At 45.5% G+C, this 25,595-nt stretch overlaps 8 protein-coding genes and 1 non-coding gene across 9 annotated transcripts; 3 read left to right on the top strand and 6 right to left on the bottom strand.

Annotated features, from left to right (window-relative positions):
* Nucleotides 1-523: 523 nt before the first annotated feature.
* On the bottom strand, nucleotides 524-1,453 carry PAAG_08667 (U3 small nucleolar ribonucleoprotein IMP4; the record flags this gene model as incomplete). Its single annotated transcript, XM_002789364.1, has 1 exon — nucleotides 524-1,453. One exon carries the CDS (start codon nucleotides 1,451-1,453, stop codon nucleotides 524-526), a length of 930 nt encoding a protein of 309 aa, XP_002789410.1.
* Nucleotides 1,454-2,118: 665 nt separating this feature from the next.
* On the top strand, nucleotides 2,119-5,496 carry PAAG_08666 (ATP-dependent helicase NAM7; the record flags this gene model as incomplete). Its single annotated transcript, XM_002789363.2, has 2 exons — nucleotides 2,119-2,393; nucleotides 2,490-5,496. The coding sequence occupies 2 exons, from the start codon at nucleotides 2,119-2,121 to the stop codon at nucleotides 5,494-5,496; spliced, it is 3,282 nt and encodes a 1,093-aa protein (XP_002789409.2).
* A 1,186-nt stretch (nucleotides 5,497-6,682) lies between these two features.
* PAAG_08665 (hypothetical protein) lies at nucleotides 6,683-7,314 on the bottom strand (the record flags this gene model as incomplete). Its single annotated transcript, XM_015846581.1, has 2 exons — nucleotides 6,683-7,006; nucleotides 7,261-7,314. The coding sequence occupies 2 exons, from the start codon at nucleotides 7,312-7,314 to the stop codon at nucleotides 6,683-6,685; spliced, it is 378 nt and encodes a 125-aa protein (XP_015701378.1).
* A 339-nt stretch (nucleotides 7,315-7,653) lies between these two features.
* Nucleotides 7,654-7,779, bottom strand: PAAG_12616. Its single transcript has one exon. It is a non-coding gene; the product is annotated as a tRNA-Ser (tRNA).
* A 3,302-nt stretch (nucleotides 7,780-11,081) lies between these two features.
* On the top strand, nucleotides 11,082-12,871 carry PAAG_08664 (phenylacetate 2-hydroxylase; the record flags this gene model as incomplete). The annotated part of the gene is made up of 4 exons (XM_015846580.1): nucleotides 11,082-11,300; nucleotides 11,378-12,011; nucleotides 12,095-12,417; nucleotides 12,497-12,871. The coding sequence occupies 4 exons, from the start codon at nucleotides 11,082-11,084 to the stop codon at nucleotides 12,869-12,871; spliced, it is 1,551 nt and encodes a 516-aa protein (XP_015701377.1).
* Nucleotides 12,872-14,183: 1,312 nt separating this feature from the next.
* Nucleotides 14,184-15,335, bottom strand: PAAG_08663 (hypothetical protein; the record flags this gene model as incomplete). The annotated part of the gene is made up of 1 exon (XM_015846579.1): nucleotides 14,184-15,335. One exon carries the CDS (start codon nucleotides 15,333-15,335, stop codon nucleotides 14,184-14,186), a length of 1,152 nt encoding a protein of 383 aa, XP_015701376.1.
* Nucleotides 15,336-15,408: 73 nt separating this feature from the next.
* On the top strand, nucleotides 15,409-16,445 carry PAAG_12615 (hypothetical protein; the record flags this gene model as incomplete). The annotated part of the gene is made up of 2 exons (XM_015848086.1): nucleotides 15,409-15,494; nucleotides 16,067-16,445. 2 exons carry the CDS (start codon nucleotides 15,409-15,411, stop codon nucleotides 16,443-16,445), a joined length of 465 nt encoding a protein of 154 aa, XP_015702304.1.
* Nucleotides 16,446-18,159: 1,714 nt separating this feature from the next.
* On the bottom strand, nucleotides 18,160-20,213 carry PAAG_08662 (fungal specific transcription factor domain-containing protein; the record flags this gene model as incomplete). The annotated part of the gene is made up of 3 exons (XM_002789359.1): nucleotides 18,160-19,111; nucleotides 19,162-19,752; nucleotides 19,813-20,213. The coding sequence occupies 3 exons, from the start codon at nucleotides 20,211-20,213 to the stop codon at nucleotides 18,160-18,162; spliced, it is 1,944 nt and encodes a 647-aa protein (XP_002789405.1).
* A 4,635-nt stretch (nucleotides 20,214-24,848) lies between these two features.
* Nucleotides 24,849-25,503, bottom strand: PAAG_08659 (hypothetical protein; the record flags this gene model as incomplete). Its single annotated transcript, XM_002789356.1, has 4 exons — nucleotides 24,849-24,909; nucleotides 25,048-25,183; nucleotides 25,283-25,369; nucleotides 25,485-25,503. 4 exons carry the CDS (start codon nucleotides 25,501-25,503, stop codon nucleotides 24,849-24,851), a joined length of 303 nt encoding a protein of 100 aa, XP_002789402.1.
* Nucleotides 25,504-25,595: the final 92 nt, after the last annotated feature.

Here is a 25,595-nt window from a genome sequence, read left to right as displayed (position 1 = left end):
TATCTCCAAAACCCTGCGTCGTCGCACTGCAACGATGCCTTTCCTTTCTTTTGTTTTTCTTCTTTGCATATGGCTTAGTTACTAATGCAATCCCCCGCATGCTGAGCTCCCATTAGATTTCAACCGACCGGTAAGAACAAGATGATGGAATTCTGGAAGTTATCTACAGGTGCTACGTGGATATATATTATAACCACGGCTACGCGAGCATGACTACGCAAAGGCGGCCTGCCCGGGAGGGAATCCAACTCAAGACCAACTGTTAGAACTATTGGACATGCGCCCTGGAATCCCCCCCCCCCCCCCCCACCCCCCCCAAAAAAAAAAAAAAAAAAAAAAAAAAAAAGAGAGGAGATAGAAAATTTGCTCGGAAACTCCCTATAGTTACCCGTGACCCAGAAAATCACAAACAAAACTCTGAAATTGCGCCGGGGATAATTTTCAGTGCGCCATATCCATGCAAAATCCTTTTAAGCACACAATTCTATGCCCAGGCCCAGTGTATTCCTCGGCAGCACAAGAATCACAAATAATCCTTCTTCCTACTTGTCCTCGTATATTGACTCAGTGCCCATTCAAGCTCGCCACCGGAATCTTTCTCCAATGTCCCTCCCCTAATTTGGAATAGTCTCATCGTCATCCGCGGTCCAACTTCAGCTAATTCAACAGACTGGTATCCCGTCTTAACAAACACGTGATGCCGTACTTCTATGCTATCCTCTATGTTTTCGAAAGTGACAACTCTGCTTCCAAGTTTCCCATTGGCTTCGCGTGGGGGAAAAATATGCTTCAGAATTTTGACGACACGGGCACCCAGTTTAGTAGTAAACCCTTCAAAAATTAGATGAGGGTAGCTTTCTGAAACGGTTCCACGTGCGGAGTTGGGAATATCTGCTCGTAACATGACATTATGTAAAGAGAAGCTGGCCGTTGGGCCATGGGGGAGGTGAGATATGGTTATAGCTGTAGGTGTACCACGATGCTCATGCAGTATGATCATATCGGAGAGAGCGGATGCCTTGGCGCTTGCTAGAAGATCGGAGATGACTAGGTTTCCTCGATTTATCCGTATTGAGGTTGGAATGAGTAAACGCATCTCCTTCGCAAACGTGCTGAGCCGTGCAGAAGGGGAGCGAGAGGTTGTAATAAGAGGACGAGGATCAACGATGCCAGAGGTGAGAACATATTCGTCGTCGAGGTCAAGAAGGTCGGAATCTTTGGAGTTGGCGTCTCCCAGTTTCGAAGATGATGGAAGAGATTCATCGTATTTGAAGTCTTCGCGCAGCGTCTTGTCATTAGCTATGGACGGATCTAGTGGTTTTCCGGACGCGAGAGAAGCCCTTAGCTTTGCGCGCTTCTCCGCTATCGAAGCATCGCGGAGAAGCAGAGCTTTTCGGTAGAGGTAATCTCTGCGCTCACGATCTTGGCGACGCTGCGGGTTCTGTGAGCGCATTTTCACTAGATAACCATATTTGGGGAGGGGAATATCCTACAATCATTTTGGCCAGAACCTAGGTCTGTCGTTCAATGTCTCGTGAATGCTACTGCTCGTGACGTTAACATCTTTATTTTTAATTTATATTTTAGACTTTTTCAGATCAGCCGAGTGCATTTGTGGTCTGCTTGGCCTGCCGTAGCAATGTATCTTGGATCATCTATCACAAACGTTTTGATTTATCTGCTTCTTACTCCGTAAAATTCACCGGCCATCGGGGACCATCTCTCCCGTTGCTCAAGTAGCGATTTGCATCTATTTCGTCGTTTTGAGTGCCTGTGTGGCTTACGTCCTTGACTGGAGAAAGTTAGTGGCGGGGTCACTATTTCGCCTTCGGGCTATTTCTTCGTGAGCTCCCCTCAAACGGCTATGTCATGACTCTCACCACAAGTTGAATTTGCAACTTTTCCAAATGCTTCCGAAAGACTCTATCGAAAACCAAATATTCAAAACTTCTGATGCTAACTTCTTAAGATTTTTCTCTTTGGTAGTGATAGTGCTTTCTCTTGTTTTGATTCCTTTGTAGGCAAGTTTCAACAGCACTCCAAAACTAGATTCATCATTCATCTTCACAAACTGCCAATCCTAGATAAACTAGCGAAATTGTTGATATACAGTTCATGATGGAGCCATTCACTCACATGGAGAGCCATCTGCTTTCGGACTCTGCTTCTACTATCAATGCTGGTGACGACGCATCTGCAGTTGACGTAGAGGAGAGCATCTTAAGCATGGCTGCCGGGTCTCGAAGACGGCGACATGACGATGAAGATGGGATATCAGATGATTTTGAAGATGACGATTTGGAAAGCATGGTCAGCGTCCCAGTGGAAGGAATCAGGAAGACGCCTGCTGCTAAACAGGAAGAAGAAAAGGAGTTACCCTCTCACTCCTGCGCGTAAGTTTTGAGATAACAGTCCTGTGGATGGATGTATCAGCGGCATTACGGTTTCTAGCTGGGGAATACTGATTTTGAGTTCTCTCATTTTACTAGGTACTGTGGAATTCATAACCCGAGTAGCGTTGTGAAATGTTTAACATGCACCAAGTGGTTTTGCAGCGCACGTGGCAACACATCGTCCTCACATATCGTCAATCACCTTGTCAGAGCAAGACACAAGGAAGTCCAACTACACCCCGAATCATCACTAGGTGATACAATTCTCGAGTGCTATAATTGTGGAACGAAAAATGTCTTTCTACTTGGCTTTATTCCGGCAAAATCCGACACCGTTGTGGTGCTGCTCTGCCGACAACCGTGCGCTGCGATGCCATCTTCAAAAGATATGAATTGGGATACTTCTCGCTGGCAACCACTTATCGAAGACCGCTCGTTTCTTCCTTGGCTTGTAAGCTCTCCGACTGACCAAGAGCAACTTCGGGCACGGCATTTGACGCCTCAAATGATTGCGAAGCTGGAGGAGATGTGGAAAGACAATGCCGTGGCTACTGTTGAAGATCTAGAGAAGGCAACAGGTGTTGACGATGAGCCTGCGCCAGTCCTTCTTCGTTATGATGATGCATACCAGTATCAGAATGTTTTCGGTCCCCTTGTGAAGATTGAAGCCGACTATGACCGCAAATTGAAAGAGGCCCAGTCCCAAGATGGTTTGGTTGTACGTTGGGATCTGGGGTTGAACAACAAGCATCTCGCAAGCTTTGTTCTCCCGAAACTGGAACTTGGAGATGTGAAGTTAGCCGTTGGCGATGAAATGCGTCTTAAATATACGGGAGAGTTACGCCCTAAATGGGACGGAGTTGGATATGTCATAAAAATACCCAACAACCAGTCTGACGAGGTCACTATTGAGTTGCGAACCAAAGGCGACCACAAATCCGTTCCCACAGATTGCACGCATAATTTTACTGCTGATTATGTCTGGAAGGCCACTTCCTTTGATCGAATGCAACTAGCCATGAAGACATTTGCTGTTGATGAGATGAGTGTTTCGGGCTACATTTTCCACCGGCTTTTAGGGAATGAGGTCGCTGCTGGGCCTATGAGGACCCAGATGCCCAAAAAGTTTAGTGTTCCAGGCCTTCCCGACCTTAATAGCAGCCAAACCAATGCTGTTAAAAGTGTTCTCCAGAAGCCCTTGAGTTTGATTCAAGGCCCTCCTGGCACCGGTAAAACTGTCACCTCTGCTAATATTATCTACCATCTGGCAAAAATAAATGGTGGGCAAGTTTTGGTCTGCGCTCCCTCTAACGTTGCAGTCGACCAACTCTGCGAGCGGATTCACAAGACCGGCTTAAAGACTGTCCGTGTCACTGCAAAGTCACGAGAGGATGTTGAATCTCCTGTTGGCTTCCTTTCCCTCCACGAACAGGTTCATAACAACGACAGTAATATCGAACTTGTTAAACTAAATCAGCTGAAGGCCGAATTGGGAGAGTTGTCTAGCCAGGACGAGAAAAAATACAAGCAACTTGTTCGTGCAGCGGAGAAAGAGATTTTGAGCAATGCGGATGTCATTTGCTGCACTTGTGTTGGTGCTGGCGATCCGCGCCTTGCAAAATTCAAATTCCGAACCGTACTCATAGACGAGTCTACTCAATCGGCGGAACCTGAGTGCATGATTCCCCTTGTGTTAGGCTGCAAGCAAGTTGTGCTTGTTGGTGACCATCAACAACTTGGGCCTGTAATCATGAACAAAAAGGCAGCCAAGGCGGGGCTCAACCAGTCTTTGTTCGAACGTTTGGTCATTCTGGGATGTGCACCGATTCGACTCAACGTACAGTACCGTATGCATCCATGTCTATCTGAGTTTCCGTCAAACATGTTCTACGACGGCTCCTTGCAGAATGGTGTCACTGAATCCGAGCGTCTTTTGAAGGATGTTGACTTTCCCTGGCCTGTCGCCCACAATCCTATGATGTTCTGGTCCAACCTAGGAAATGAAGAAATTTCTGCATCTGGAACGTCCTACCTCAATCGCACCGAAGCCGCCAATGTGGAGAAAATTGTGACAAGATTTTTCAAAGCTGGTGTGAAGCCATCCAGTATTGGTATCATCACCCCGTACGAAGGACAGCGTAGTTACGTTGTCAGCTCGATGCAGGCTACCGGTACTTTTAAGAAGGAGCTTTATAAAGAAATCGAGGTTGCATCCGTTGATGCCTTCCAAGGCCGAGAGAAGGATTACATCGTGCTCTCCTGTGTTAGGTCCAATGACCATCAAGGCATTGGATTTTTGAGTGATCCACGTCGACTTAATGTTGCGCTTACCCGTGCGAAGTATGGATTGGTGATCCTGGGCAACCCGAAGGTTTTATCAAAGCATCCTCTGTGGAACTACTTGCTGCTACATTTCAAAGAAAAGAATTGTCTGGTAGAAGGACCTCTATCAAACTTGCAGGTGTCTCTTGTCCAGTTCAGCCGCCCGAAGCAGGCTTACCGCGGACCGCAGCGTTTCCAGGTGGCATATAATCATGCCTCCAATATGGCTAGTGGTATGGTCAATGGTAGGAATGGTCATCGCAATGACTACCACGATACCGGATCTGTGGCCAGCTGTATTCCAGATGATGTCTCTTCCGTCCACTCCTCTGCTCTCGGAGGGGTTGCTATTCCATCCGGATATCCTCACATGTTCCGGAACTTTGCCGACCCGTGGCCACAGCTTCCAGGCCATCGTCGTGCTTACGGATCCAGGGGGAAAACTGCGCCAAGTGTAACTGGCGAATCTGTCGCAGCCACCGAGTCCGACGTCACGGGAAGTGTCATTGGGCAAGGAGGCGTTAGCCTCTCCGGTCTAACCATTCACGATATGCACAAACAGCCAAGCATGAGCCAGTCTGACCGCTTAAAACGCTACGTCGAATCTGGCGGTCGTGCAGAACCATACAAACCTGGACCCAGTGACAACGGCAGTATCTTTGGTGGAAGTTCGGCGAGCATTCGTGTTCCCCGTGGCACACGTGGCCATCCAACCGATGATGATGACGCACGTAGCGTTTCGACGGCCTTTGCAAGTCAGATCGGCGGAAACTATGACTGAGATTATACGGGACCCAATATGCTTATACGCAAATTTTACACACCTGTTGGAGAAGTGAACATACCCTTCTCGCATTGCCGTGGTAAAAATACGTTACGTAATACCCGAACAAGATTTTTTCAAGGCCATGTTTCTCTTGTCGCCTGTTGCTTAGTCGCAACATATTCGGGGGCTACCTTCTGGCACGATGCCCAATTCCTATATGGCTCTTCGTCCTTTACGGTCAACCCTAATCTTCATGTCTGAGTTAAGCTGTTACTCGCAACATTTCTGCCGTCCACACAGGTGACGTTGTGGCCAGGTGATGAACAATCTCGTGGTTGTAGTCATTTGTGTAGCAATGGCAACTCTGCTCCATATTGGGAGAGTCGTTTACGCTATGCAGTGTGGAGGTAAAATGGGGGCTGGATACCCAAAGAGGTTTGTAGACCCGCCGCTTCTGTGGGTGCGAACACTGTTATGGGGCGGTTGTATACAGTCATAATCCAGGTAAAGCTGGCGCGTGTACTTTGCGATAGGGGTGTCTTATAAGAAAGCATCATTGAAGTCGACATCTATGCATGTGAAACAATTTGAAATATGAGGCGAAAAAAAGAAGAAGAAAATAAAAAAAAAGAAGAAGAAAAAAAGGAAAGTGTCGTTTTTCTATCCCATGCGTTGTTATTATTTCTAAGTTGATCAAAAGATAGCTGTTCCAAAATTTAGTACTCTTTTTCTGAATTTCGAGGTATTTCAGTATTCAACGAGTTCATTATTTCACCCTTCTCACTCCAGCCGTATTTTCCAGCCTTTGCTTGACAACAGATGGATGTTAGCTTGTCACCTATGTGAAGAATGGTGTCTCTGTCTGCTCCTCGCTCGAATATATCCGCTTAATCTACTCAATCCGTTCAAAGCGTTCGAGCTCCAACATGTCTCACAAGAAAATAATTTATATACAGGTACCTCTTCGCTTCTCCAGACTTAGATATATTGAATTTCCCACCGAGCAGAACGTGTGACTAACCATCAATAATAGATCGAGCTTGATTTGCCGCAAAAGCATGACTACGATGGCGGGCAGAGTGGTCATCCTCCGGCATTCCCTTAAGATTTTTTTTTTAAGGTTGCGTCATCATGCTGGCAGCACCTTGTAGGCCAACTTCAATTTTGCGACAAACAACTTCCTTCAGCTTGGTACGAGTTACTACCGTCCCTTGTGGGCCCCCCAGTGCACACTGCTGCTCCGATCAAAACTTCGATCTTTGTATTTGGCCCGTTGTGGATCGCTGATCAAGTTGCATTCCAATGACTGCTTGGGCCACCGATAATTATGTCGTATCCAATATTTGACGGAGCTGTCAGATCGAAGTCGCTTGTTCCATAGGTGCGTTGGAGGGTGGTCAGTTTCCTTTCGTTTTCCGTCTACTGCTTTCTCATCGGGAGGCGGGTGACCAAGACGCTCAAGTGGATTCTGAAGTGACTCAGCATGCTCACACTTCTGGTTTTGGTGGATCGGTTCATGCGAGAGCTAGTCTCCAAAGTTAGCTTCTCATTGAGGGACCTGGCATACTATGATTGTCATACAGTATCTCGGGGTAGACTGGTGGTTGGCGGAGATAAAACTCTTCGTTCAGTGTCCCACTCATAGGGGTTTGGTATTTATTGCAAAGGCATGGGCTCCTCCGGCTAGGAGAATGTGGTCATTCTTTCCAAAGGCCTTGAGGATGTTTACCTGTCAATTGATTATCAGTGAAAAGGAGTCTGCTGAAGCATGTCTCTCACTGTCTGGCTTCCGTTTTCCTCTGCAAATGTTTTGCCAGTGGGCTGCGCAGTCATGTTGACTGATGGAGAAGAGGTTTCAGGCTATCACACTGGCGGTGAGATATTAATAGAATAGAGTAGAGGTACTGCAAGCCTGCATCTGCTGTCTACGTATCTGGGATGACTCTCCTGCGATGCTCTGTGGCTCAAAAGAGTTAAGGTAAAACTTGTTGGGACGTATGTGAGTTAGCCGTTGCCCTGACGGCCTCCTGATCTCACATAATACATCCAGACCTCTTTCCCCTCAATATCAATAAGTTTGTATCATTTCTCAAATCCAAAACAAAAGGAGAAAAATAATTAGTAACCAGTTCATGTGTAACAAGTATCTTACCAAGATGGTAAAGACGTACTCGACGCGAGCAGGATTCGAACCTACGCCTCCGAAGAGAAGAGATAAATAGCAACTGTTGTTGTTTACTAACTACAGTTAAGTAGTCATATTCTAGTCTCTCGCGTTAACCACTCCGCCATCGCGCCTGTTGTTGGTGAAAATACTTTTCCTACCTTCCCTTTCATTTCTTTTTCCTTTGATGTCGATCGACTATCAGATATCACCCGCTTCTATGTTGTGTTTGTATTATCATTTCACTTTATGCAGGCTTTCCCCTTATCAAATATAAGGTCACTCGCCTGCCTAGCGCTTACATGTAAGTGTGTTCTAAAGTTCTACCAAAATGTGCATCCCGTTGAGCAAATGTGGGTCTCCGCTAGACACCTACAAGTGCCGAATAATTAGTTTTTTGTTTAACGCAAATGACGTGGTGCTCCAGCTGATGGAAGGTTTTTTCCGCTTTCTGGAGGACGACCAAAGGTGCTGCTGTTCAATGTGTCTTAGGATGCATCCTATCAGCCATTTGTTTCTAATTTTGCTATCCCAACTAAACCAGAGAAGACGGTCTGTAAGCTTGGACGTGGAGGTGGTATCGTGAGTTTGTGTCCCGGTGTGAACATAACATTATGGGACAAAGTCAATTTGATTCATCGACTCAAGTTCAGTAACATGCCAAAAGGTTTTTTTACATGAGTCGTTGCAAATATTTGAGCAGATGAAGATTTGTATATAACACACCGTCTATTTGATCGCCGGCCGTTCCGTTGCGAATCAGGTCACATCCCGACTTTTGTGCCCGCATATATCAGTTGATACTTCCTTTGTACTTTTCAGGTTTGCGAAATTTTCAGCCGAAGAGGAGACGGATTATATTTCATCTGAGGTAATTAGAAGGAGACTGTGTTGCAACTACTGTGATAGGTCAATTTACCTCAAATGCAGGTCCAGGAAACTGCCTTTTGCCGAACTTCTTTCAATTCCGACAGTTCGGAACCTAGGACGGGAAACACTACCTGCAGATAATATTTGGAAAAATCAAACAGTGTATCCACTGCATAATTGCCATTCTGATAAAGAATGCACAAGGTTTCTGTGGGGGGTGCTTTTATAGTTCGCCGTTTGGAATAGCAAGTTGTTCAAGCAAAACCACCACAATATCACTGTGTATCTACAGTCGTAGCCGATTGCCTAGCACTCGCGGTCTATCCCTATCTCACAAAGGACAGATGATTTTGTCCCGTTTACTGGTAGGAAAGTGAGATCGGAATTCGACATATTGAGTCCGTCGTAGCTTCACCACAAAGTGTTACTAGTCACCAGCACTACGTAGAAGTGCGGACTCATTGCTGGTGCCCACCTCTCGCCAAACATGCTTCCACCCTGATCGACGTGAGCCGCGCCTAACAAAACGGAGGGTACCTCTTCCTGGAGCCGGCGGCGATCTTTAGGGATTGCCACCACCTCAACCATTGAATAGAAGGTTCACTTGAGGCACGCAACCCTGGAGTTCGTAACTTCACGTTGGTTATATGACCCATCTCTTAAAGTGAATAGCCTCCTCCAGTTGTTAAGACCCTGACATTACTTTTTGGTGGGGATTCCATCTGCGGCTACAGCCATGGAAATCGTCGCTGGAGCCAGGCTATCATTAAGGGGTGCTGGAGGAGCACCAAGAAGAGGATGCAAACACCTACAGCTCCAGCAAACGTCGAGATTGTAAACATGGCTGTTCTTCATTGGCTTTTTGGGGGCGGGATTGGGGAAGTTTGATACGCACCTATTTATTTGTGAAGAAAAATGGCGAGGAAAGGGGGAAGAAAAAAAGAAGAGAAAGGGAAAAGATTACGGGTAAAGGTGAGAATTTATACGAACACTTTCTCAATGAAGGAAAGAATGGGAAGTGTGTTTGCACAAAAGGAAGCTGCTGGCTTCTGGGATGAACAAAGCGCTCCTTTCCCCCATGTTTATCTAGCAAAAGCTCTACCACGTATCCGAATCTGGCAAGTCATCTGGATTATTTCCCGTGGAGTGTTTGCCCTCCCTTTCTGCAAGCCAGTCGGCCCGCCTAGCCTTTAAGGCGCTCCTGCCTCTGCTGCCTTATGCTCCGACCTGGGTGTAGGCAGGTGCAAGGGGCAGAGAGTCGTTGTCAATGATTCGGAAGGTCCAAGCTGTGTGAACTGCTACTTTTTCTGCCCAGCGAGACCGCTCTTGTCAGCTTCGGAAGAGATGCACCTGCAGCTCACAGATATGGCAGGTCGGATTATCTGTAATAGGTATTCAATTTTAGATGAAGATATCAGTGGTATGGGCTCAGATATATGAAATCAGAATTGATGCTTAGGATTCCCACCAAGTTAGTGTACTCTACGTATACTCTTATTTAATAGTTTTCCAGAAAAATACTTTTTGTGCAATCTACTAATATAAGGGCAGCTGACATGTTAAAAAGTTAGCATCAAAGGATAACGTTTAGTGCTTCTTTGGTTTTTTGGACCCGGTAGACTAAAGAAATTCTTCCCAGCTTGTCCCATTTTCAACTTGTTTAACAGACGGTTTTGAACCAGATGCACAGGTGACATAGGCTACGTACGGGCAGGGTCCATTCCCATTGGGACCATAAAATATAATCAATGATGTAGTTGAAATACCAGTGCAGGATAAATAGAATCTATCCAACGTGAATTTCCAGACGGCGCGGCTGCCCGGTTTCCTCAGAGGACGGGGGCAAGGCCGGAGAACTGGCTTCCAATAATGACTCGTGTATTTATTTACATTTGGAGCTAGAGGCAAGACGCCCGCAGCAGCCCATGGCCGATACGAACCATCGCATACGGGCCGATATTTGACCCAGGAACAGAGGCGATGTTTCCGCTCTTGGTCCGAGCGCGGAAATAGCCTCTCCCAGCCGAATATAGCCGGGCGCGGGGCAAACCCTTCCAAACACAACAATTTCAGGGTGACGGCAGAAATTACCCCGCAAAATAGCACCAGCCGATATACCCCCCGCAACCTTTGGGCGGTAAGCATTGGGTTAATATTCGGCTGTTGATCCAATCTAGCTGTTTGTGGATAGCTTGATAGCTTGGTTGCGCGGAATTGAATGCGCGATGGCCATCCCAGCCAGTCACAGCAAGCGACTTTTGAAACACGGAAGAACGGCGATGTGACTGACCTGCAGAGAGTTCAGAGACCGCCGAAGTGGTGTGTGCTGGGTTGTTTTGTTCGTGTGTATATATATATATACTTTGCGCTGCGACCCCATGATGGTTTTGCACTAGAAGACGGTTGTCCTCCTTTGGGGTGTCCCTTGGCTTAGCGCACGACGGTTCAAACAGAGCCCTTCAGCCTTGTATTCAAATGTTTCAAGGCGTCCGTTCTACCATTTAATACTGTTCGCGTTGTTAGCATCCCGTCTGATCTGTATACCTCCAACCGAACCAACATCAATATGGGGCTCCAAACCGTTGCATTAGCCGTAATTGCGGTCGGCCTTTTCCTGCTCAGATATCTGAACCAAACAGATATTTCCAAGATAAAGAACCTGACTGAAGTCCCAGGCATTCCTATATTTGGGAATCTCATCCAACTGGGTGACGAGCATGCCAAAAGAGCAGCAGAATGGGTAAAGACATATGGAGAGGTGTTTCAAGTTCGACTGGGAAACAAGGTGCGCTGTTCATCCCGTGTGTAGTGGCGGTAAAAATCCTACCTACAGATATTGATATGAAATTACCATTGCTTCAGAGAATCGTCTTTGCCAATACCTTTGATTCCGTCAAGTATTTCTGGATAACCCACCAATCCGCGCTCATCTCCCGCCCAACATTGCATACCTTCCACACCGTCGTATCTAGCTCCCAAGGTTTTACCATCGGTACATCTCCATGGGATGAATCGTGCAAAAGACGTCGGAAGGCTGCCGCTACCGCACTGAATCGTCCTGCTGTACAATCATACATGCCTATCATTGATCTGGAATCTAACGTCAGCATCAAAGAACTTCTAAATGACAGCAAGGATGGAACGGTAGATATTGATCCCAACGCATACTTCCAGCGCTTTGCGCTGAACACGAGCTTGACGTTGAACTACGGAATCCGCATTGATGGAAGCATTGACAACGAGCTGCTCAAGGAGATCTGCCATGTTGAGCGCATTGTCAGTAATTTCAGGAGCACGAGCAACAACTGGCAGGACTATGTTCCCCTGCTTAGACTGTGGCCAAGTCGTAACGCGCAGGCAAAGGAATTCCGATCACGAAGAGATAAATATCTGTCTCTCTTGTTAGATATGCTCAGAGAGAGAATAAAGAATGGCACGGACAAGCCATGTATTACTGGTAATATTCTGAAGGATCCAGAGGCGAAGCTAAATGAAGGTCAGTGAACCATTCACAGCAATTGTATCCTATCCTGTAAATTTGTATCTCGAACGTTTTCTAACACGTAATTACTTCCGTAGCCGAAATCAGATCCATCTGCCTGACTATGGTATCTGCCGGTCTCGACACCGTCCCCGGAAATCTGATCATGGGCATTGCTTATCTCGCTTCCGACCACGGCCAAGAAATACAAACTCGGGCCTACAACGAAATCATGAGAGTATACCCAGACGGAGACGCCTGGGAAAAATGCCTGGTCGAAGAAAAGGTCCCTTACATCACCGCTCTAGTCAAGGAAATCCTCCGCTTCTACACAGTCATCCCCATCTGTTTGCCCCGTGTCAGCATCAAAGATATCCCATACAAAGACGCAATCATTCCAGCAGGCACTACATTCTTCATGGTACGCACATGCTCACCCCTCACCCCAAACCCCAATCCATTTCCCTGGATATAACTGACCGAATACCCCTTAACCCCAGAACGCCTACGCCGCCGACTACGACGACACTCACTTCAAGAACCCCCACCTCTTCGAGCCGGAACGCTACCTCAACACCGGCGACGGCACTGGAACCCCCCATTACGCCTACGGTGCCGGTTCGCGCATGTGCGCAGGCTCTCATCTAGCCAACCGTGAACTGTACACCGCATTCATTCGATTAATTTCAGCTTTCCGCATGGTTTCCGCCAAGAACCCGGAGGACCATCCGATTCTGGATGCGCTGGAGTGCAATGCGACCAAGACGTCGCTGACGTTGGATCCGAAGCTGTTTAAGGTTGGATTCCGTGTGAGGGATCGGGAGAGCGTGAATAGGTGGATAAGAGAGAGTGATGAGAGGACGAAGGATTTGTAGATGTTCAAATGGATGGGATGGGGTTTGGGAGAGGAGAAGAGGATGGTTTCTAAAATGCTATTATATTTCGATGGATTTTTCTTAGGACGTCCTTGGGACAAGCTGGGTTATCGCCGTGGGTGGCATTGTTTTATCTTCTTGTTGTATATGACCTGTTAAATTTCCTGTTGAGTTATCCTTTTTTTTTTTTTTTTCCTTCTTCCCTTGTGTGTGTGTGTGTGTTTAATTCGACAGTGAGATTGAATAGTAACAACTCGTCAGGGATTGTGCAGCTTCGAAATCGGTTCCATGGTAGATGAGTCTCAGCGGAGTGCATCCCTGTATTTAAGATGGTAACTAGTGGTTCGCAACAAGGAGCTAACTTAGTGGAGCTTACTAACTAACCGTGATCCGCCACCTTCTGGTTCACTTCTCCACACGCGACGCGTTTATCAACCTCTTTGTCAATATGTCGACAACAATATGCAGTCAAGCCTGCTATAGGAAGATAGAACTGTATTAGCTATTAAAGTTTTAGAAAAAGGTCGAATTTCAACGTGCTACATGCTTATATAATACATTTTTTTTATTTTAACTTAGTTATAACTAGTTATAATTTTTAATTAGTATTTAAACAAGTAGTTTATTAAAATTAATCTACTTTGATTTTTAACTAATAAACTTCAACGCATGAGAATGTTATAAATACAAAATATAAAATATAAAATAATAAAACATCTTTTATATTATATTATATTTATATGAGTTTATATAAATTATTATTTATTTATTTATTTATTTTCTATAAAATTATATATAACTATACTTAATTTTATACTATTTTTAATGTTAAACTTAACTTTACTACTAAGTGCAAATAGTTCAAGTTAAAATCTAGTCTTTTGAAATATTTCGAATTGATTGCTTCCTTGCTTGAGATGATCACTACCCGAGGAAGTGCATTGAGGCTAACTGGTGCATCATGTCGAATTAACTAGCACCTGAACGCTCAAATGACAATTCTTCTAACTCAGTGTTTGATACCACATCAACAGCTCAACTAATTCATCATGAGGGGATAAGTCCCATCATGAGCTAAGAATACAAAAACCGTTGCTATAACTAGTTAATTTACCCCAACTCCAGAATATTACCCCACCAAAGAAAGCCATGGGGCACAACCCCATTACCCCAATCTCTCACCAGAGATTGCTGCATATGCATATTCAAAATGACCACACCTGCGACATCTTCTTGTTCCATCAGCATTTCAGAAGAATAGAAGTGGGCACAGATCTCCCAATCTTTTAGCACTAGGCTAGCATGAACCGCCTCAAAAACTATGAAGCGTCTGTGTCTGGATACAAGCGGTTGGTGTTGTTGGTCTTTTCTTCCCTGTCCCTCCTCGAAGTTTCAACGAATCGCTATGGGCTAACTGGCGAGAACCCTGGCCTTCATGATTGTACATTTGCATTTCAGCATCTGTTATACCCCTCTGGGAGCCATGTAATGACCGGGTTTGTAGTTGGGGTCTGTTACTTCCTATCCCAGGGTTCTTTTCCACGTCAGGCATACCAATTAAGCTTCTTGATCTTTGGATACCCGTGATGACGCCCTGTCTCAGAATTCCCTGTTGGCTGTTGAATGAGGGACAGGGACCTGGTCTAAGTTCGCTCCGCTGCCCTTTTGCTTTGCGAATAAGCACAAATACTCCTGCAGCTCCAGATAGCGCAGCGAGTAATGCCAGAAGAATGTAGAGGACATTCTGTTGCGGTTGGTGTTGTTTCGCACAGTGTTTTCTGATGAGTCCCTCGTTTCGTGGTCTACACATGCTGCATAGTTTTATCTCTTCCCTTGTCATGCTTCTGGCTTTGGCACATGCTTGTGAGGATTTGACGGAGCGGCAAACGTTTGCCTCACAGAGTTGCTGCTGCTCTGAAATGCCGATTGCCGCTCGTTTGTTGCGGGGACCTACCCCGTTATCCGGTGTTCCTGCTGGAGAGCCATCTTCCAGATTGCTGTTCGGTGAATAAGGATTCTTTCCGTGCGAGATGCGTATATCTTTGCGTTGCGTTTCGAACCATCGGATAATCGAAAATATTGCCTCTCTGCATGACCGTAACTTCGACCTGGAAATCAGAACACGCTGTTCTGAGTCCGAACTCGAGACGAAGATCAGGAGATCTTCGGCGCATGTTTCTAGATCACCAAGTACGCGTCGTATGCCATTGCGAGATGGAATTCCCGGGTTTATTAACTTATCAGTTGCGGCAGTTGACTCGACACCCCCAGCTCGATCCTCTATTGATTCCGGAGGGGCAAACAGCACAGCGTATTCTGGATTAATGCGTTCATGTTCAGCTATCGTATCCAATTGTTGTCCCTGCATTTCAACATGTGGTGAAATGTACTGGTGTTCTCGATGTCGTTGTGTTAAGACTGAGCGAGGAATCAAACAAACCCCCCGCCCTAGAAGGGCGGTCATCGCAATTCCCCACACCATCCATACCGAGGATCGGCTCCAAGAATGTAGCATCGCTCAAAGGGAAGAGGCAATTATGGCGGAATCGGAAGCCCGTGTCCAAAACTATAACTATAGGGAATCAATATCCAATTTTAATACATACCAACGGATGAGCACAGAGTAAGGGATCCTCTATGTGTGTGTGTGTGTGTGCAACCTCTTCATATTCTTATCCACTTTGTTATTACTTAACACGTCTTTTTTCCCCCTCCCCCCCCCCATTTCGAGTTGTTTGTTGTTTCTGCTCCCGGAGAATTTCCCTTGTCGATAATCCCCGGCAAGCACATTCCACCATCTCATCGTTCTGTTCTCCTGGGGAAGGAGACGAGAAAGGCTTGCTGTTTTTCTCTATATCTGCTCCTATACCGCCAACGTTGAGGGGAATAGTGAGAATAAGCTTTTCAGACTGCTGTGAGAGATCTCACCTCGTCACATCTCCATGTTTTGACTATATTTATGGGTCTCAACGCTCGTTTCATATCTCGGTGTTGAACCACATTATGTCACAGTTTCTTTGTCTTGATTCTTTCTTTGGAGATAAATTTTGTGTTCTTGTCTGCTTTGTTCACCCAGTACCTGTGTTCTCTCATCTATTTCATACCCCCCCTTTCCATCTCCCTTCATCACATTTCCTACCTTCTTCGTCCCATTTACCTTTATACCCAATAGAGCCTCAACCTCCAAGTTTTTAGTTATTGCGTTATAATTCCATGGCAGCTAAAATTCAAGAATGCATTCGAGTCATCAAACCTCCACCATCTTGTCGGGCCCCGCTCGGACGCTGAAGAACGTGAAGTTATTATTACAGTTTCTCGTCCTCTCTCCCATGCTGTTTTGTCGTCCAAGCAAATTTACATCCCAGGTCCCTTGCCCGCAAATCAGGGTGGCGACCCCATTCATGAGTATCGTGTTGGTATTGGCAATCGACAAGAATCCTCTCCCAAGTCCATCGAAAATCTACCATATCAGTCCTTGACTACCTATTACACCCGTTATAGTAACTATGCGCTGACCGCAGAACAGTTCGAAACCATGTGGCAGTTCGATCACTTTGCAAAACGGCAAAATTAGCTGGGTTTGAGGATTGTCGCACAGAGAAGATTTTGACACTTGGGAATACTGTTGATGCTGTGCATTCTGCTTTCAATAAGTCTAGTCACATTTGTGTTTACGAAGGTTGGAGTAAGCTGCACTTTAATCGAGTTCTTTCACGAGTTCTGCGCATTCAAAGCAGCTGCTCGAGCAAGCGATTCTTAATCGGAATGGACCAACGTGAAAACCCCAGAGTTTCTCGATGGAGATGAGCTTAAGTCGTATTTCATTGACAATCGCTAGCGTCTACCAGGCAGCCCACACAGGCTACCCAAGCTTGACTTGACCCTTCACTTCCTGGTTGCATTGGAAGGAAAAGTCGATTGAGACACAGCGAAGGTACATATAACATTTTATAACCCCAACTTTGTGCAGTTCTCTCATTCTAATATACACCTATCGGTCGTCGACACCAGCACTAAACCGTTCCAACAATATTCATGGACAACGTTGTTTGAATCGACTTGGAAAAATGGTAAATGTCGCCAGGTTTGTCGGCTCAACGAACCATTAGCCCAACGCATTGAATGGCGAGCTTTACCATCTTATTCTTAAGGAGGAAGGAGGAGACTCACAAGACGTAGTGTGAGCGGTAATGAACCTCGCAGTCCCCAACGTTCTAGCAGTGGTAGTTTGGGTTCTCGTTAGATCGTCTCCTATCTCTTGTGCAAAATCTGGAGCTAGGAGATCTTCACGTTCTTTTTCATTGGGAGAATTTCAAAATTTATACGTCCAGTGATTTTGCGAAAGTTGACTGAGCACTCGAAGTGAGTCTAACTTACGATACCAGCTTCTTCTGGCAGCGATGGTGATGCTGATGTTTCAATAATTTTCTTTATCTCTTAAGGGAAATAGCTATGATTCACTCTAGGTTTTTGTTTCCCTAGGTCTCTTCCCACTCCCTATGGGGATACTGTTTAACAGCTCAACTTACATTTGAGTTGTGTTTGGGGTTTCCTCGAGTGGAAATTCTTTTGCTTATCTGCCCTCTATCTGCCCTTTTCTTCTGTCAGTCAGCTAGCATCAAGTGCCCTCGAATTTGGGGATGATATTTGAATATCATTTTATGATACATGAATTACATTGAGGAGCAGAAGGACTTCTAGGAAAGCAAGTTGGTTATTCTACAAAGAATCAATCGCGTTTACCTTCCTTGTGAGGTCTTCTTCGTTTACGGTAATAAAGGAAGTACTTAACACAGGATGACAATAGAAATAGTTTCTCATTTGAGGGTTTATCTCATATGCGTACATAACCTTAGCAATATGATTTCGCCATCTACTCTTAGCACTGAACCATTCCATGATTTGAACGTGAATTAGAAAATGAAAAAGTGGTGGAAGAAGAGCAAGTATAGATATTCAAAAGTTGGTATTGATATGGAGGCTGGGGAAGGGCTACTAAGATCGGAAATCTCTGGTAGATACCCAAGCGGAGAGAGAATATCCTTCAAAACACCAATGTAAAGTAAATGGTGGTTTGGATTTGGAAAGTACGAAGATACAAATACCTCCTGCGACAGTTAATGTGAGTTGCTCCTTAACCTCTCCTTCATTCATGGGGTTGCTGTGGGTCCACATAACAATGCACGTTTTATTTCCGATGCAGCATTTCGCAACTCGACTTCGTCTAATCAGATAACATAAGAAATGATAATCCATAATCCCCTTCCGAAAATCTTTGATATGCAACATCAGTATCTCTGATGGCCATTTTGTATATGCAAATTAGAGGGGGGAGGAGGTAGATCCTGTCGCTGCTGCAGCATATATGTTGGTGGAATTGGGTACATGGGATACGCTTGGTTGGGAAAGATAGGAGAAGCAGGCGGAACTAGATTCAAAAGTGGTCGGTGATCCTGAGCTTGGCTCTGTAATAGCCTCTTTTCCAGACACCCGGAAGATGTCTGGAATTCGTCCAACAATGTCCGCACATTCCAGCGGGAATGGGCATATTCCAAAATAGATCGGATTTCAAATAGGCATCTCAGCGCCCGGCCAACGGAATCGGTTCGATCTGCTGGACGTATATACGGAGGATGGTGTGCTCCCAGAGACATGGATATGGGTGGTTCAGGAAAAGTGCCAAAAAGTATTTCGTCATAGGCCTGGTTGGTGGCGTCTAGAAATTTGCTCGCGACCGTCGACACTCGTTGAATATCGACGTAGGAGAGAGCCAGTGGCCATTTGACGGCGTTGACTATTTGGTGCATTTGTGTGATGAATTTGATGGTGTATTCGAATAATAGGACGCGATGCAGTGTGCTTACGAGCGGGTTGTGAGTTGATGGGGAGAGAAGGATAACAAAGGTGTAGAGAAGCTCCAAATGATAAAATATCATGAGATGGGTTTGCACCGTTTTAGGTATTGCACTGAACCAGCTTTGAGCTTCTGCGCAGAGCTCCCATATATACAAGGAACGGTCCAGGGCGGGATCCCGGCCACTAAAAAACACCGTGTGATATGCTTTTGATTGGATACTACGGATTTTGAACAGGTGAATGGCTGGCTCGATTCTATTTGCAAATAGAGGAGTGTTCAAGTTAGGTATTCGTTCACCCGATTGTGGTGGAAGTTCTGGAAGAGGAACATTTGCCGAGTCATCCGAGAACGAGCATGCTCTTCCAATTGCGATACTTAAATATCTGGAGAAAATTAATATTTTAAAAAGTATATAGATTGGCCGCCCGCTTACCTATCCAAAGAATGGACGCAATGAAACACCCTGCGCCGAAGGTCTACCAAACATTCATCAATGTTTGTTTCTGAGAGTTGCTCTTGGTGGATCCCAAGATCAGATACCACTCTGGCGGCACTCCCGACCAAGTACCAAGGTCTGAAATGCTCAGGATCAAGCATTGAATATTGTGCTAGCAATAAGATGGCTTGAATGCCAACAATCACTCCAGGATGAAGAACGTCTTCAGCATATCTTAGTGCTATCGAAACGTGGTGTCTCGCCAATTGAGAATGCGATGTTGAAGCCCGAGAGATAGCAAGAACAAGATGTACAATCCAATGATCAAAGCTTTTGGCGAACCGGCCCCCTTCCTGATATACCACATCAAATGAAGCCCAAAAGCTAGTTTGTATAAAAAAGGGGGTTAGAACATAGATATTGTCGAGGTAATATTGAACAACAGTAGAAGATTCTGCACGTGGCGGGAGGTCCCTGCTTTCAGCTGTATTCTGTAATGGCTTTGCCACAGCTACTGCTAAAAGGAGCCCTGCAAAAGACGTTGAAGAGGTGATTCCATGAAAATCCCTCGAAGTTGCGTTGACAGATCTGGAATCAATATCAGCTTTAGAAATCAAGGAATGAATGTGCGCCAATCTAACAACTTACAGAAAGCCAAAATCCCCTACCAGATCATCAATATCGGAAGCCTCTTTGAGATGAGCTTTTTTCCTACTTTGAGAGATTACCTGCATCGCGTTGCCGCTCCTGTCCATCAATGGAGCCCCTTCTAAGATAGATTTCTGTCGACGACGTTTCGCTTCCGCAATTTCTTTCTCTAGCCGTTCACACTGGCCTTCGAGAGCGGCCACATAGCTCCGTTCCTTTCCCTTGGCAAATTCATCGGTTGCTCCGGGGCAAGTAGAGGCTTTACCAGCACGTTCGCAGGCAGAGCAAGCAGGAAGTTTGCCGTCACATTTTATTTTGGCTGTGCGGCACCTAGAGCATGCTGCCACTGGCCGGCTGACTTTGAGAAGTGGAGTTTCCAGCCCAGCAAGAAGGGAGGCCATCGCAAGATTTCACGCTGGCTATTTGCATTGTCAGTCAACTCGAGACAAGATGTGCAGCATAGCTTGTGGATTGATGCTGGTAAGGACATATTTTATATACAATTCGAAGGCGGGGAATGCAGCGGGACCCGGGGGGATAATATACGTAAGTGTCTGAAAGGGATAGTTGAAAGGGATAGCCTTTCATCAATAACTTGGACAAGGAAAAAGAGAACTCGGGAAAATTTCGGTGTTTTATGATTATGTTTAATTACGGGGGTGCCAGATTGAGGAGAAGAATATGACGGAAAAAGGTCAGCGGACGTGGGAACCGACCTGATCATCGTCCCAAGTCATCAACACAGTTGGAGATTTCGAAAATAATGATTTTTGGGCAGTGCTGATGGTCACCAATGGCCGCTCAAAAACGGGTTTATAGTTGATCAATTCTGGGATCTTGCAATAGGTGAGGATTCTTTGTAGCAGCTGAAAATAGTCGTTGGGTCTTATCGGCGATCCGTGCAGCGAGAAGCTTCGATGACAGCTAGTTCGGGACCGATCGATCGCTTCATCAAGTTGGCTATCCTCCTCTCATGATAGATAAGATTGATAGTTAATTAACGGTCGTGAGATGGGGTAGACGGTGGCAGCCTTTATAGTCTCCTGTCGTTACCAGCAACACATCCTGTTTTCAGTTTGTGTGCTGTGTCCCGGAGACTGAAGTTAACCCCCGATATGTCAAAAAAAGTAAAGTAACGGCCATAAAATATGAAAAGGCCAAGTTCCTGGGCATCCGTTGGCGAGAGAGTGTTCGTTCTGGCCCCCTCTGCAAAATGACAAAAACCCGAGCCCAAAGAAGTGATGTGATGACCTTCCCGGGTTAGCTCGTCATTAGCTAGAATTTAGCGGCACTTCAGCCTGCTTGCCCTGCCTTTCGAAACATTTGGTTGACCAATCCCTGCGCGTATTGTGAGTTGCGACTTCGGGATGCATGGGATAATGCAGAATCCGCTGTCAATGCAAGCATGCACTCAGCAGTGTGCTCTGTCTCCATGCCGCTCATCTAGGTGAAAAGGCCAGCGTCTTTGCCAAGATTTAATAATGAAGTTAAGGGCGACAATAATAGAATTCAGTCTGCCAATTCCAGGGTTTCCCGTCAATCGGTTTGACTTCCTCTCCTAGTCCGGAAGAAGCTGTGAAGATCGAGATAAGCTGCAGATCAATGCGGCCCCCGGTTTCTGGAAACGGATTCGGGGAGCGCTTTCAGCTAATTCTGGCTGCTGGATTGGCCTGCAGTATTAGCAGAAATGACCAAAGATACGTTCGTTATCCGAATGCCAAGTCAACATCCCGAATTTCGATTCTGGATCCATTTGCTTTCTTTGTTTTGTTCGATGGTTTGGCGAGTTGAACCTAAGAGACATTTCTGCTGCGCCTGGGTCGACCACGCAATGGAGGGGTTTCCCTTCAACCATTGTTACCTGAAAAAAGCCGGTCTTCCAGGGATAGTTAAAATAAGAGCCGTCGACTATTTTTTATTTTTTTATTATTTTATTTTTTTCGGATTGCTCATTGATCCCATATGAATTGCATGCTTGTTGTGATATGCTGATGTGAACTCAGCTATGACGGAACATTCGCAACTGTCGAGTCACCGAATCTTGTCACAATGAAGATCCAAACATCCGTGGATATTTTCTTGCCTTGTGGTGAAATCTCTGGTTGTTGAGCAATTTTATATTTTCGGCTGGATCTGGCGCGTCGTGTGCCTCAGACATTAATACGGTGCGCATAAAGGCGCTCGCGTGTATCCTTTGATAAACTGGGGTTGAGTGGACCCATCGAATGTCCCTCTAACCAATCCCCGCCTCCGCATTCAACACTCAGTCTGTTCGTCTCACAATGTTTCAAGTGCTGCGTAGTTAGTTATCGAATAAAGCATCGGGGTTTGTTTAAGTATCTTTAACTATCTCACACTCACTCTATTTGTGATAAGGTGAGTTAGTGACAACAGATGACCCCCTTATGCAACCACAGAGTGGAGAACTCTATGGAAATCTCCCCATCTCTCCCATAAATGGTGAGCAGGCTTCCAACAAGCCCAACGGGGAGTTCTTCGGCTATGAAGCTGTTCTGTCGCACCAAGTCAAGCGAGGGAAATGTGCTAATTGGAGCCGGGCTTGACGTGACATCTTTTCGACTCTGCTTCTTCAGCTGTAGAGGAATGGATCTAAATATTGATATCTCTGCGCGAATCACTACCAACCCTTGAATCGAGCAGGTTAATATGCAACAATCCTTTCCCTGCTTCGGCGGCTTTGCCCAATTACTCCTCTACGGCTTCAACTCGGGTATCATGATCCGTGATTAATGAAGCTGGCTCCTTCTGACTCCTTGCCTTTTGTGGTCATCCTTCCCTCGGCATATAGGGTTAGGAATTGCAAATTTTGGTAGAGTGTTCCATGGCATGGGATACATAGGACGCTTGCATTTGTGAATATCTACAATTGAACTGTACAATTGGCGCGTCCTCTCCAAAAGCATACCTATCATCAGCGCCGAACCAGCACCGCCAAAACCATGGAATTCGAAGCGATTGAAGACGTAAAAAAGGTCCCCGGGACAATACACGTTGTCGATTATAGGTTATCTATTATCTCTTCAACCTGATTCATATGAAGTTAAATAGAGGCTGACGCAGGCCAATGTGTTTAGCGGAAGGGACAATGAACGTAAATAAATGAAAATGGTAGAAATTCCGAAATCGTCTTGGTGCCTCAACCTTCAAACGACCGGAGTGATTCACTCAAATGGAGCAAGCTCCGCAACGAGGATCACTTTTGGATTCTTTGGATCTGGGGGTTTCTGGCTGCAGCATCTGTAAATTGGGTTAACTGATAGGCGATAGACCCAATTCACTATTGATCTGAAGACAACGTATTTTTAATTGAGCATTGCTTCGGCGTTTTGTTTTCTTTTCCTTGGGTTAGGCTGTGTCATTTTGCAGCTCATAACCATGAAGATTGGCCGATGACCGGTCTATCTTGTTGGACATCTTCTTTGGACATCTTCTAAATCTTTTAGGCTACGTGTTAGGAACCTTCAGGCAATGTCTAGATGCTCTGGGTTGTAAATGTCCTTACAGTGTTTGGTGCCGCTCCAGTGGACTCTCTGGTTCAAATCATGACGACTGACATATTCTTTGCACATGAGAAAGGCACCAGATTGAGCTTATATGTATTCACGATATATGCTGAGCTATACCTTGGTCCCATCACTGCGGGATGTATCGCTGATTCTTAAGGCTGGCGATGGTGTTACAACTACCTGATCATTTCTTCGGTGTTCTTCTGGTCATCCAACTCTTGACAATGGAAGAATCTGTATTTCTCAGACCACCTACATCTTCTGTGATTTCTGGAAACACAGCCACGATATCCCATCTTACAAAGATGCAGTTGAGAAGACGGGAAAACGAATATCCTCGAGCCATTCGGATAAAGTGGTAGCATCTGCAAGTCTTCAACTCCACTTGCACAGAAAACATACTGGCAGCGAATGACGCTGTATAACACCTCTCAGAGTGACCCACAACCTCCATGGCGCATTGCTATCACCCCGTCCATGCTTGTCACGTACCCAACAGTCATTTGGGCGGGTTTCATGTGCGGCGTACAAATTATGCGGTTATCTTTGATCTACGTGACAGTCTGAAATTTTCAGTGGGTCCCCGTACAACTTCAACATGAGCAACGTTGGCAACACCAACTTCTCCTCCTTCGTTGGTGGAGTCCTAGGCATGTTATGGGGTGGCTATGCGTCTGACAGGTGCATTTTTTCCTCTCCAGAAGCAACAAGGGAATTCTAGAACCTGAATTCATGTTTTGGACTATGCTTGTTCCTGCGCTCATCAATACCGGTAGGCTCCTCATGCATGTCTAGGGGTATTCAATGGGGTTATGTGGTTCCTTCCAGTATGATTTGTAATGGACTTTGTGGCATTTGGGATTGGAAGCGGAAGCGGCGGCGCAGTTGCAATTACATATGATGTATACTGCTATCCGCATATCGCCCCCGATAGTCTGGTTCTCATGCTATTAATCCAAAATATGATCGGTTGCGGGTTCACATTCATTAGTCAGTATCGTTCTGTTAAATATTCAAGTTTATATGCACATAACTAACTTGGATGTGTTCTCTGAAGGCCCTGGCTTGACCACAACGGATTGAAAGATAACACTATCATCATGGCCATGATATGTCTGATGTCCAATATGTCCTTTCTTCCACTCATTTGAAAGGGCAAGAGTCTACGCGAGTCGACGGTACATACGGGATTATTTCAAGTTGATAGAGCAAAAGAATAAGGAATTTTTGTTAATTAGATAGGTATTCCAATCTGCTGCAGCAGGTGGCTTTATTGCTTCTGGATCCCCTCACCCCGTCTCTCGTACCTGCCAGCAAGCCTTGGGGGCATATTCTCCAATCGCAGCCGTTATAACTAGTAGTTCCACATGTCTACAGAAGGTCTCTCATCTTAATTTCACAAATAATTCATTAGAAATTTCTAGGTAACTATTCATCATTCATTTTCCGGTTGTTACTAAATTTCGTAGGCCCTTAAACAACAGAAAACACACTCCTCCTCTTCCATGACTAAAACTCCATATCATACGCCAGGGAGTCTTCACATATCTCCTCTCGTATCTTTTGCACCCTACAAATTACATAAACAGGTTAGGCAAAACGGAAACTAGTAGTAGGGGGAAATAAAATAATAATAATAATAATAATTAAAAAAAAAAAAAAAAAAACCAAAGCTGGAGGGTATAAAAGGTCGTATTGGTCGACATACACCTGATGCGCTGGATGCGCCGCATACACCTGGACATCATCCGGCTTCTCCAAAATCGCTAGCAAGCCCATATCGTACCCTTTTGCACGCGATGCCGTGATGGCCAGGGGCGCATTGTTGTGCATTTCGCGAAGTCCTGTAAATCAATAGGCTTAGATTGATTTCTCTCACTTTTTAACATTAAGCCCATACATGAAGACTGCTTTGTTCGATAGTTAGCGGAAACTGTACCCACCTGGAACCTGGCCCACCATAGCCTTGCATGCCTGTTTGAATTCGTCTATTTGAGCGGGCGTAACGCCTTCTTTTAGCTTGAAGAGCACTAAACAAAGACTGGGTGATTAGGTTTTCTTGGGTTGTTTAACTGCCCGATTGGAGTGGGGTGTAGAAATGCTGCCGAGGGACAAGTCTCTCAATTCTAGTAAAAGTCAACTTACCAATATGGAAGACTGGCATTCTCGCGATTGTGTTGGAACCTTAGTTACTATGTGGCTACTATTTTAATAATGCGTGAGATGAAGAAGCGTCACGATTGTTGTTAGGTGTAA

This window comes from Paracoccidioides lutzii (assembly GCF_000150705.2).
Source record: "Paracoccidioides lutzii Pb01 unplaced genomic scaffold supercont2.42, whole genome shotgun sequence".
Lineage (NCBI taxonomy): Eukaryota > Fungi > Ascomycota > Eurotiomycetes > Onygenales > Ajellomycetaceae > Paracoccidioides > Paracoccidioides lutzii.
This window is presented reverse-complemented; position numbering and strand designations above follow the sequence as displayed.